At 36.6% G+C, this 13,120-nt stretch overlaps 1 protein-coding gene across 1 annotated transcript; it reads left to right on the top strand.

Moving 5' to 3' along the window:
- Window positions 1-839: 839 nt before the first annotated feature.
- On the top strand, window positions 840-12,712 carry FRS2 (fibroblast growth factor receptor substrate 2). Its single transcript, XM_044678448.1, has 5 exons — window positions 840-905; window positions 5,525-5,711; window positions 8,071-8,229; window positions 9,170-9,333; window positions 11,762-12,712. The coding sequence occupies exons 1-5, from the start codon at window positions 840-842 to the stop codon at window positions 12,710-12,712; spliced, it is 1,527 nt and encodes a 508-aa protein (XP_044534383.1).
- The last annotated feature ends 408 nt before the right edge of the window (window positions 12,713-13,120 follow it).

Here is a 13,120-nt window from a genome sequence, read left to right as displayed (position 1 = left end):
ACAGATGATGTCTGCCTCTGTCAGTTGCCCAAAGGCTTTCTTGTCCTGGAAGTAACAAGGGAAACACACCTGTCAGGGAGAGCACACTACCAAACTGGCATTATTGCTTCTCTGACTCTGAAACTGAAGGAATTCTACAGCAAGAAAGCATCATATATTAATTAGAAAGGACATTGACTCTGGCTCTATGAGGTCTGGGTTATTAATATCTTAGCTTCAGCATTTAATAGCAATAGGCCCATGAGCACAGCATTTAACTCAGTTTCAGTTCCCTCATCCTCTCTGTGAAGTAGCTTCCTATCCTTTTACTGCCTCACATGGTGGTTGTAAGGAAAGCTCTTGGAATGATTTCTTCCATCATTATGTCTTAGTCTATTCTTTGTCTTCTCTTTAGTCACTTTTTTTATCCCTGATTATAAACACTCCTGCTTGCCTCTGTTGAACTTCATCCTGTTCCAATAAATCATTGCCCTCATTTGTCAATGATGTGGAATTTTTTGTCTTCAATAGTATATGTTCACAGCCTTTTATATGATCTGGAGAAGAGTTTTATAGAAATAGGGAATTCCTTTAGGCAAAATCTCTTATCCACAAACTGTTTAGTTCAAGAAGTGATTGTGTTTCACTCTTTTTCTCCTTGGTTGATTCTTGTTATTAGATATTTTCAAAATGAGAACATTGTAATGAAGTTACTTTATGACAAGTATGAGTTTTCTTTGAATTTTAATGAGAAAACAGTGATCAAATCAAAGTTAAAACTGTGAATAGACATATAAAATTAGTAATTGTTCTCTGAACCATCCTTGTATATAGAGATCACATGGTCTTCTAAAGAAGTCATGGGTAGCTGTTGTAGCTGTCCAGATAAAGAAACTGTCCCAGATAATCATCGAAGCAAATTTAAGGTAAGTAAAATTTCTAACCCTAATTATAAGTTTTATTTATGTAATAATAGCCAGATATCATATATGTTAACCTTTCAGAACCTGGAAGTGAGCAAAAAAAAGGCCAATCTGTCATACAAAACTCATATAGTATATGTGGTTGGAGAACCCTTTACTCAGAGCACAGTCATTTTTTTTTACTTTTTTTTAAACCCTTAACTTCTGTGTTTTGGCTCCTAGGTGGAAGAGTGGTAAGGGTGGGCAATGGGGGTCAAGTGACCAGCCCAGGGTCACACAGCTGGGAAGTGTCTGAGGCCAGATTTGAACCCAGGACCTCCCTTCTCTAGGCCTGACTGGAACACTGAGCTACCCAGCTGCCCCCAGCACAGTCATTTTTAATAGGCTTAACTGTCAGGACTGTTAACCTAGAGTAGATTAGAGCCAACACATCAGAAAGAGCTGAAAGGTAATATTTGAGTGCTGTAGTCAGACATATTGGTAAAAAGAGAGAAGAAAACTATTGGAAGATACTTTAAAAGTCATTGAGCACAAGTCTCTATTCAAATGAATCAGTCCCTTCTATGAGATCTCTTTTAAGAGCAACAAAAAATATACTCTGAGAATGTTTCTTAAATTATAAAACAAGTATAAATAGGATATATACACACATGTGTGGTCACACACAAAACCTTGCTTTATAAACACCATTTCAGGAGCATATTAAATAGACTATTCCCAATTATATTATAAGGTTGTTGACGTAGCTTCAAGTAAGTAGTATTTCAGGTCTTTTATATTTTCCCCCTTCATATCAGGTCCTATTTTTTTAAACCAAAAAAGCTTGGGCCTCATTAGGGGGATTTTGAAAAGCAGATACCACATTATAAATTCTTCTTGATTGACTTGTGTTTTCTTCTGCCTACTGGACATCTCATTTGGATGTCTCTCAGTTCAAACTTGACACACTCTTTTTTCCCTTTTTCCTTCCCCAATCCTGACTTTCCTGCTTTTGTTAGTGGTACTCTATACTCATTCTCCCAAGATTGAAACCTCAAGTCATCTTCAGTTCATTCTTCTACTTTGCTTCCCCAACCTTGCTCTATCCATTCAATTGCCAAGTCCTGCTGACTTTTTTTCATGTTGCATGCATTTTTTCTTTCTTTCAGTTCATGATGTCATTGCCATAGCCTAAACACTTATGTCTGCACTCTCATAGAGAATCTTAAGTAGCTTTCCTAGTGTCATTCCTGCTAATATATCCTGCACGTAACCCTCAACTTAATTGTCCTAAATTTTTGTTTTGGTTCTTACTATTTTAAGAATAAAAAAGTCATATTTAAAAAGAAGTTTTTAAAAAACAGTCTTGCCTGTAGTATAAAACCATTTATCCTTCACTTGTTTTCTTCCTTGCTAAATTGTGAGCTCCTTGAGTTCAGGGTTGTCTTTTGCTTCTCTTTGTAACCTCAGTGCTTAGTATAGTGCCTGGCACATAATAAATGATTAATAAGAGATTATTGACTAACTGACCTTTGTTAGCCAAGCTCCTTACTTCTGGCTCCTTGTGCTCATCATTTCATTTTTCCAAGTGCTCTCAATCCATTTAATAATCTCTTCTAGAATTCTGCCAGGGATTTTCATCAAGATTACTAATTAATAGTTGTGCGATCAATTGGTTTTTGTTTTTGAAAATTAGGAAACTTATTTGCTTGTCTTTTTCTAGCATATTGCCTACAAAATTTCCACACAGGGAATCTACCTACAAGCTCTTTTGATGTCCTGGGCTGTATTATTAATCTGGACTTGAGAATTTGAATTCAGTAAGAGAATACCTAACATTATGTATCTCCTCATCCATCTTGGAGTTTATATCCTTCTTAACCAAGTTTCTTTGAGACAGTTTGCATTTAAAGCTCTTCACAACCTAAGTTCAGCCCACATTTGTAGCATTGTTATGCATTACCATATTTTTTGTTCTCTATGGTCTAATCAAACCATCTTCCTATATGTTTATCACACATGATACTGATGTCCTATCTCCATGCCTTAGCAAGGGCTAGCCTATCATGCTTAGAATGAATTTCTTCTTCAGCATCATCTTTTAGAATCCCTAGATTCCTTCAAATTCAACCTTCACCTACATGAGACTGTCTCCATCCTCCTCAACTGCTAGTGCTTTAAAAAAAGAAGTATGTGTGTATGTATTTCTTTTATATATGTTTTCTAAATATTTACATGCAGACCTAGGTGACCTAGTGAATAGAGTGTTGGACCCAGAGTTAGGAAAACCTGAGTTCAAATCTAGCCCCAGGCCCTTATTAGCTGTGTAATGATCCTGGGCAAGTCACTAAACCTCTGCCTGTTTCAGCTTCCTCAACCATAAAGTTGTGATAATAGTAACATCCAGCTCACAGGGTTAGGTGAGGATATTACATAGTAGGTACTTGATAAATATGTTTTTTCTTTGTCTCCTCTTCCTGGTGCTCTTAGGCAAAAGCCATTTCTCTTTTTTGTCCTTATATTACTTGTGCCTGATACATAATAGAAATTTAATTTAATACTAGTTGATTGCTTGAGATCTTTTTTTTTTTTTAAACCCTTAACTTCTGTGTATTAGCTCCTTGGTGGAAGAGTGGTAAGGGTGGGCAGTGGGGGTCAAATTGACTTGCCCAGAGTCACACAGTGCTTGAGATCTTTCTACCCCTGTTGGGCCTTCATTTTGAGTTCCATGTGATTAGGTCATGCCCGCCATATTTGTCAGCTTTTTAAAATCTTTTCTAAAATTTCCTAACCATGCCCAGTGTTTCCTTTTTTGTTACTTACTAACTTCAAGACGACATGGTCATTTTCTCATAAGTTTCCTATCATTTTTACTTTTCTAATCTGTCTCTCCTTTTGGTTCACAATTGGGTTCATATGAATAGTTCTCTCCTTCCCCCCTTGCCATTTTTAAAGATGAAATGACTGACAAAGCAAACCAGGAATTAATCAGATGCTTTGTTTTTAGCAGAGAGATTTCATGTAAACATATAGATAACTGAATACCTTCCTTACCCCTTTCCCCCTCATGAGCACAGTCATATCTGTGATAATCATATCTATGTCAGAGAGAGAGAAATGACATGACATGACATCACAGAATGGACAGGTTTAGATCTTGCCCCTGACAAGTTTTCTCATCTATAAAATGGGGTGATTTAATACCTGTGGAACTTCCCTTACCAGGGTCATTTTGATGCTCAAATGAAATAATGTTATGTAAAGCACTTTGAAGACCTTAAAACAGGGTAGAAATCTCAAGTATCATTATCATCTTGCCAGCTTTGTGCTATCAATCCAGAATGACATCCACAGTCTCCTTAGACCTGAGAAGTCTGTAATATTCTTTCACAATGACATCACTGCTATTTTCTCTTTTAACCCTCTGTGCTCTCTACTATGCTTCCTCTCTTGGGTTCATGGATTTAGATGTAGGTATATATTTTAACATGTACTGTAAAGATCTATGCTTTCATTGTTATCCTTTAGATGTGAATCCCATACTGCCAAGTCTTAGGATTTATACAGCCAGGTTTCATTAGTTGCATTAAAATCTTAGGTTTATTATATGCCTTTTCTACTATCTGAGGTTACAAGTATTATTGTACCCATACCTCCTTCCTTGATTCTACTTGCAATGAACACATCTTCCTACCTTTGGTCATTTGTCCATTGTCAATCCATAATTCTATCTCCTCTCTCCATCCATACCCCCATCCATCTCAGTGCCCTTTCTTACCTTTCTACATAAGCAATTTCTATCTAGCCTACCAAACAAGTAGCAAGATCCCTTCACCTTTGAGGTCTTTCTAATTCGCTCTTGCTCAAAAGCTTCTTTTTTCCAATTTCCTGTACTACAGATTTGCCATGTAGCTGCATATTACCTTACATTATTTAAATTTTCATGTTTGTATGCTTTTACTTCTTAGTGAGATTATAAACTTAGATTATATTATATATATGTGTGTGTACATATATACATATATACATATATATAGTGAGAGAGAGAGAGAGAGAGAGAGAGAGAGAGAGAGAGAGTGAGTGAGTATGTGTGGGAGTGAGAGTGAGTGTACTTTCCTAGTACTATCCCAGTACTGCGGAAGCTAGGTAAGCACAGTGTATAGAGTGCTGGTCCCAAAGTTAGGAAAACTCATCTTCATGAGTTCAAATTTAGCCTCAGACAAGAACTAACTATATAACTCTAGTCAAATCATTTAACTCTGTTTGCCTGAGTTCTCCATCTCTAAAATGAACTGTAGAAGAAAATGCCGAACTGTTCCAGTATCTTTACCAAGAAAGTTTCCCATGGAGTCACAAAGAGTCAGATGATAGAAACATGACTGAACAATATCCTTGTAATATTTGTCTAGTATTCTTATGGGTTATCCTGTGCACATAGTAATCATTCAATAAATATTAGTTGAATGAATCATCTGAAGCCTTTTTTACCTTCTATTGAATTGACAAACTGTGTGCGTGCGTGCATGTGTGTGTTGGGATAATAATCTTGCTGAACTACTTGGCACATAAGAAGTGCTATATAAATGTTAACTCTTATTAGTTATTACTGTATTAAGTCTTTGTTGTATTTCTTTATGTTAAAGGTTATTAATGTGGATGATGATGGCAATGAGCTGGGTTCTGGCGTAATGGAGCTGACAGATACAGAACTGATTTTACATACCCGTAAAAGAGATGCAGTAAAATGGCACTACCTTTGTTTGCGTCGTTATGGCTATGACTCAAATCTCTTCTCTTTTGAAAGTGGCCGGAGGTGTCAGACTGGACAAGGTATTTGAGATCTCTTCACTTATTTTAAGAACAAGCTGAATAACTTTTTTTTTAAGAGTGTATTTGGTATCCTTTTGGCCAAAAATAAATGCTATGTCTGCCATGTGGAGGATGGGCTGGAGTAGAAATAGATCTGAAATAGAGAAATCCATTGGAAGGCTGTTTCAGTAATCTAGGCAAGAAGCATTGAGGGTGACAGCTAACGTGCTGGATATGTGAACAAACAGAAAAGGACATATGTGAGATGTAGTAGCAGAAGAGAAGAATAACAATGCCTTGAACAGAAATGGAAAGTTGGAAGATGGCTGGGTAGGAGGTAAAGATAATAAGATCTATTTGAAACAAGTTGGGTTTTGTATGTAAGAAATCAGGAAAGGTAGACTGGAGCCAGGTGTAAAGGGCTTTAAAATCAAACAGAAGAGTTTGTATTTTATTATAGAGGCAAAAAGGATCTATTGGAATTTCTTGAGTAAAGAAGTAACCACTTTCTCCTAATGAAGCATGTTATAAGATGTCTATTATTTGTCTTTAGAAGAATATAAGTTGAACAAATTCTTAACAGAATTTGACATGGAATCAGACCTGGAAAAGACTTTAGAGATCATTTTGCAGCTCACTTTGTTGAAGTCCAGACTGGTAGACTCTGGTAAAGATCCCATAAGCTGGTATTGGAACTAAGGCTTAGTCGAGTGTTTTTTTCATGATACTAGAAAAATAAGGCATTTTTTTTCTTTGACATACTGCCTCTTTTTCTAGAAAGGTATACAACATTTTAAGAGGCTTCCCAAACAAAAATTGTAGAATTTTTTAATTCAGCTCTTCTACCCTTTTTTCTGTGCTGAGATGCAAGTTGGAAATTAGATTGTTGACTCATATCTAAAAAAATTAAAGCTTTTTTATTGAGTAAGCAAATTTAGAAGATTCCAAGAGCTCAAAAAAAAGTATTGGACATTTTTAATTACCTCATTTTTAATTACCTCATTGGACATTGTGGAGGAAGGACACATGGTATAGTGGAAAATATACCGGATTTAGGCTTGAATTTAGAGAATATCGATAAAATGAGAATCCCACTTTTTCACCTATCTCAGAATTGTGGGAAAACATCGTATAAATGTGTGGTTATATCATTTAATCAGTTTGCATAGGAAGAAGGAAAATAATGAAGACTACAGCTTAAAAAAAGAACAAGGAGGACATGCTTTAATTTGGATTGTCTAAGCTCACTCCAAGCAACTAAACAGACTTTCCCTACCTTCTCTGTCCCTAACCACTTCCCCTCTTCTTTGCCTTGTTCTTTGCTGTTATTGTGAATTTCCTTCACTGCCCAGAGTTCACATGGCCCTGGACTGGTACTTTTAAAAGCATTGCTGCCTATTTTGCATTGTGCATATTCGCTGAAATTAAAAAAATCAGTGGTTGCTATTTTTTGCAATATCTGTGAGCTCTTTGCTAAACCCTTCTTACCTTTATGCAAGGATTTTCTTTTTTATATTTATCAGTAGAAACCAGAGAAGGAAAAAATCTTGTCTGATCAGTTTTCTTTCCGCAGGTTATTCCCTTATTTGAAAGCTTCTATTTCATGAAATATGCTTAATTTGTCACACAAACTACATTTACAGTTCTTGTTAGATTAACTAGTTTTTTTGCTTGTTTGGTTGGTTTTATTTTTAAAGTAGCTTGATGTAATGGGAAAAGCACTGGCATTAGAGGCCAAAGCTTTGTCCTGGGTTCCAGGCCTGGCTCTACCTCTTCATGATGGTGCACTCCTGGACAATCACATTTCCTTATCTATAAAATGGAGATAATAACAAAAATAATACTAAGGTTTGCATCACCACAGAAATTTTTGAGGATTAAATGAAATAGCAGTGTATATAAAGCTCATTTAAAGTAAGCATATTGTGTAATGTACATTCAATCTTTTATGATATCATTTGGTGACTTAGAATATTTGTCGTTTCCTTTATGAAACCTGCTGCGTCCCCCAACCCAAAATGCATTTTACATATTTCTTATGCACCTAATATACTCTTCTTTTCATGTGATTATCTTCTCGCCTACTAGATGTTAAATTTCTGGCAAGCAGGGAGAGGTGCGTCTCTGTACAAAGCACTGTCTCATAAAAACAAACATTCCCTATTATATAGTAGTGCTATATGTTGATCTGTTATCCATTTAAAAAGGCTCCTCTCATGCTGGTCTGAGGAAATGAACTTGTGTGGTTTTATTTCTTTTACAGATATCCTTTAAATGATCAACGTTACCTTTGTCACCATTTAAAACCTTCAGAAAAGATTTCTTTGTAATTATTTATGGTAGTCATTCATTTGCCATATTTTTTCATTTGTATTTGTAGGAATATTTGCCTTTAAATGTGCCCGTGCAGAAGAATTGTTTAACATGCTACAAGAGATCATGCAAAATAATAGCATAAATGTAGTAGAAGAGCCAGTAGTAGAAAGGAATCACCAACAAACTGAATTGGAAGTGCCCAGAACTCCCCGAACTCCTACTAGTAAGTACCTATCTTCATTCACACAAATTCTTTTGAGAAGAGGCTTGTTTTAACCTATAGATAGAAGGATAAGTAGATGAATGGTTTGGAGAGAAGGAGGAGGAGGAGGAGAGGGAGAAAGAAAAGATAAAGGGCATTTACTAAGGTTTTCCTATGTGTAAAAAGACTGGTAAGCACTAGAGATACACCTAGAAAAGTAAGGCAGTCTCTGAATTTAAGTAGCTTAAATTCTAGTAGAAGAAAAAACAAAGATGGGTTTCACAGGCAAGTCAGTTGAAAAGAGCCCAGAGATCCTTAGATTGCAATGGCAATAGCAATGTACCTTGTTTCATATCATTCCCATTCATCAAACCATTTCTTTTTCTGACACTGAACCATTTAATAGTGCCAAAGACTTACATGACAAGAATTTTCTTTTCTAGGTCTTTAGTAGCCATGGCTGCAGAGAAGATGGGGGCTGTAGCACTGACAGACAAATATGCTGGGTTGCCTCTCCACAGAGATTGCTTCCCCAAGCAGGCTGTTAGGGCTAGGCTTAAAGCTGAGCATGTGGTCTGGGAGGGGGTTTTCAGCTTACCTCTACACTATATATAAATATATTGAACAATATGAATCTGAAATAAATATTGGTTAGGTGTAAACTGAGCTATCAGTGAGATATATATCTTAGGTGGGCTGTTACTTAGTTAAAAAAAATACAATTTAAACTCCATAAATTATGGGCAGCTTGTAAATGTTTTGTCATGCAGAAATGGAGACCAGTTGACAGTTTTGTTGAGGGTTTGGCACTTGAAGCCACTCACACCTGCCTGAAAGCCCTTTGCTTTCCATGGTGATTGCTTTTCAAAGCACACTCTTTAGAATTGTTAGATGGGTAAAATAAAATGGTTGCAGTCACATTCTCTCTGTTTTTTGTTTTTTTTTTTTTTAATCCTATTAGCTCCTGGGTTTGGTGCACAGAATTTACCTAATGGATATCCTCGATATCCATCATTTGGAGATGCTTCATCCCATCCTTCAAGCAGACATCCCTCTGTGGGAAGTGCACGCCTTCCTTCAGTAGGTGAAGAATCAACACATCCATTGCTTGTAGCCGAGGAACAAGTAAGCCTCTGTTAGCAACTATGTTAAGTTTGGGATGGGCTAAAACCCCCAATATGTCAAAACAGTGACTAAGAGCTGATTAATTCATCAAATTTCTCTTTATATTTGAATTGTAAAAGTTATTTATTGGCTTATGTTAATTGTGTATCATGATTAGCAGTATTAGTATGTTTCTTTATAATTGGCTGAGTGTATGTCCCTGTAAAACTGTAAGATTTATAAAATTCAGACCATTCAAAATTGCCTCATAATCAAAATACAGAACTTGTCAGTCAACTTGTGCTTCCAGTACCACTAAAGTAATTGACATGCATCTGAGTTAAACCAAATATTGTGTGCTGGGTATCATGCTAATAAGTATGACCCCAAGCTACCACAAGGTGCTGAAGTATTTTCTGAATTAATCCAAACAAGCAAAAAAAAAAATTATGTTTAGCATAGTTTTAAATGTGGTGTATTTTAGTTCTTTTAAAAAATAGCTGGAGATCTGTATAAGTTATTGTAGAGTATAGTATCTTATTTTTATTGTAATTTATGAACTTGTTTTATCTCTATTAGATTATAAAACCCATGAGATCGAGGATTATTTTTTGTCTTTGTGTGTCCCCCATAATACTTTGCAAGTAATAGGTGCTTAATAAATATTTGTTGAATGATCATTAGCTGTATTCCCCAAAATATATCATTTACTCTAACATCTAAGTTCTCCAAATAGTCAGATAAGTGTTTACTATATAACCTCTTAACTAAGCCAGTAAGTTGTTAGCTTTGGTTATTGAATTAAATATTGAAATGAAAGATTAATTTGTTATTTTGTCCCTTTTCTGCTAAAGGAATACAACTATATGTGTGCATATATATGTATGTATGTATGTATGTATGTGTATATGTATATACATATATACACACACGTAATACATATTGCTGAAATATATAATGATGGATGAAACTGATAATTACTCCTTTTTACTTTAGATTTAGCCAGTGGATGAATGCTTTAACATAAAAGCTACAGATTTGTTGTGATTACAATCTATCTAACTTTTCTAGTGCATAAAATAATCTTCGGTTTTGGAAATTAGTCATTGTTTTTAACAGTGTTTTATTTGGGTTGTTCCTACAGACAACAGAGGCAAGTATAGCAGAATTCAGAGTAGAGGGAAGGTCTCAGGTATTGGGGAAATAGTGAATTGGAAGGAGATCAAGAACAAAAAGAAAATTTTAGTGTGATGGAAGAGCCTGGAATCAGGCAAGCCTAGCCTAACCAATAAAGATATCACACACAGTCCTAGAGTTTTACTCAGGTTTGTTTGTTTTTTTTAATCCTTACCTTCCATCTTAGAATCAATACTAAGTATGAGTTCTAAGGCAGAAGAGTAATAAGGACTAAGAAATTGAAATTAAGTGATTTGCCCAAGGTCACACAACTAAGATGTGTCTGAGATCAGATTTGAATCCAGGACCTTATGTCTCTAGTCCTTACTGAACCATCTAGCTGCCCCTAAACTTTACTCAGTTTTGAAGGAGGAAAGAGAGGGACGGTGATTATAGGAATGAAATATGTATCCGTTCTTAACTAGAATGGCCTTTGCTAGTAATTTCATTTGTGTAGAATGCCCTAACTAGTAATTTTCTCTCCCTCCCCCCCTTTCCTCCTTTTTCCTTCCTTCTTCTCCTTTCTTACCTTCTGTCTTAGAATCACTACTGTTTATTAGTTCCAAGGCAGAAGAGTGGTAAGGGCTAGGCCAGTGATTCCTAAAGTGGGTGCCACCACCCCCTGGTGGGTGCTTCAGCAATCCAGGAGGGCAGTGATGGCCACAGGTGCATTTATCTTTCCTATTAATTGCTGTTAAATTTTTTTTAATTAATTCCAGGGGGTTGAGTAATATTTTTTCTGGAAAGGGGGCAGTAGGCCAAAAAAATTTGGGAACCACTGGGCTTAACCATTGAGGGGTTAAATGACTTGGCCAGAGTCACACAGCTAGGAAATGTCAACTTATATTTGAACTCAGGACCTTCTGTCTCTCAGCCTGGCTTTCAAATCCACTGAGCTTCCTAGCTCCCCCCTCTATTCTTCTTTCTCTACTAACCTCATGTGAAATTTAAGGTTTAGTAGTAGGATTATTTATCGTTAGTTCTAAGGCTTGCAGGAGACTTGGATTTCATTTTTAGGTAGAATTCTACAAAGCAATTTAGGAAACATGCCCTGAGAGGGCTCATTTCTATTTCTTAATTTTTAGAAATAGTAAAGTCTTGGTATTTCAAAGGAGTAATTTTCTTCAAGAAAGGTAAGGATTAAAGGCCTTGTCCAGTAAGTGTTTTGGAAGGGAAAGACATCAAACCTGAACAGTGAAATGAACCAATGTCTCATAAAGCATGTGTTTTTGTTTTGGGGACTGAATATTTAAAACTATTCATTTTCTTTTAGGTACATACCTATGTCAACACTACAGGTGTACAAGAAGAACGGAAAAACAGGTCCAGTGTACACATACCTTTAGAGACAAGGCTTTCTAATGTTGAAAGTAACAAAGCAAGAGAAGAGCAGAGTAATATTGAGGACAGAGATCCTCAGATTCTTCTTGAGCCCGAAGGAGTCAAATTTGTTTTAGGACCAACCCCTGTTCAAAGGCAGTTAATGGAAAGAGAAAAACTGGAGCAACTTGGAAAAGAACAAGTGAGTGGTAGTGGTACCAATAACACTGAATGGGACACTGGCTATGACAGTGATGAACGAAAAGATGCACCCTCGGGGAACAAACTGGTATATGAAAATATAAATGGGCTATCTATTCCCAGTGCCTCAGGGGTCAGGAGAGTTCGTCTGACATCCACCAGTACCTCAGATACCCAGAATATCAACAACTCGGCTCAGAGGAGAACTGCATTATTAAACTATGAAAACTTACCATCTTTGCCTCCTGTTTGGGAAGCCCATAAGCAAAGTCGAGATGAAGATGACCCCTTAGGACCAAAGACCCCATCTCTCAATGGCTATCACAGTAACCTGGATCCAATGCATAACTACGTGAATACAGAGAATGTAACAGTGCCAGCAAGTGCTCACAAAGTAGAATTTTCAAGGCGCCGGGATTGCACACCAACAGTCTTTAATTTTGACATCAGGCGTCCCAGTTTAGAACATAGGCAACTCAATTATATCCAGGTGGATTTGGAAGGTGGTAGTGACTCTGACAACCCTCAGACTCCCAAAACTCCCACCACTCCTCTTCCACAAACTCCCACCAGGCGCACAGAGCTGTATGCTGTGATAGACATTGAAAGAACGGCTGCCATGTCAAGCTTGCAGAAAGCACTGCCACGTGACGATGGGACGTCTAGGAAGACTAGACACAATAGTACTGACCTGCCTATGTGAGCCTTGGAAACACGACATCCATCGTTTGCACCTTTGTGAAGTTTTTAAAAATGAAGATGCGAGTGCTTCATTTTCATTTCTAAACACTAACACCTTTTATAGACTGATAGGATTTTTTTCTGAATACTTCATGTGCTTGTTTAACTAAAGGGAATGAATGTAGAGCAGGTACTCCTTAAAGAGCACTAGTTACAGTTCCTGTACAGCACCATTGCCATTTTCACAGTGCCTATCTAATCGAGAGTGGAAGTGAGTGACATCCCGGTTTTGAGTTTTCCAATATTCTGGACTCGTGCCTCTCATTTTGTCTAATCATGGTTGACATTCATAACACTTGATAAGATATCTTGGTGTGTGTGCATTACTAGCAGATAAAAATCTAGTCTTTGGAAGTAAATATCTGTAGAT

The sequence above is a fragment of the Gracilinanus agilis genome, chromosome 5, assembly GCF_016433145.1.
Source record: "Gracilinanus agilis isolate LMUSP501 chromosome 5, AgileGrace, whole genome shotgun sequence".
In the NCBI taxonomy this organism is placed as follows: domain Eukaryota; kingdom Metazoa; phylum Chordata; class Mammalia; order Didelphimorphia; family Didelphidae; genus Gracilinanus; species Gracilinanus agilis.
Note: the sequence above shows the minus strand (reverse complement) of the source record. Positions and strands in the feature narration are given on the sequence as shown.

What these genes read in the sequence shown, in the direction of transcription:
- FRS2 (XM_044678448.1), top strand. Translation starts at nt 840, where the DNA reads ATGGGTAGCTGTTGTAGCTGTCCAGATAAAGAAACTGTCCCAGATAAT. An exon ending in GAGGTGTCAGACTGGACAAG is followed by an intron (nt 5,712 to 8,070) that starts GTATTTGAGATC and finishes TTGTATTTGTAG; the next exon opens with GAATATTTGCCTTTAAATGT. An exon ending in AACTCCCCGAACTCCTACTA is followed by an intron (nt 8,230 to 9,169) that starts GTAAGTACCTAT and finishes TAATCCTATTAG; the next exon opens with CTCCTGGGTTTGGTGCACAG.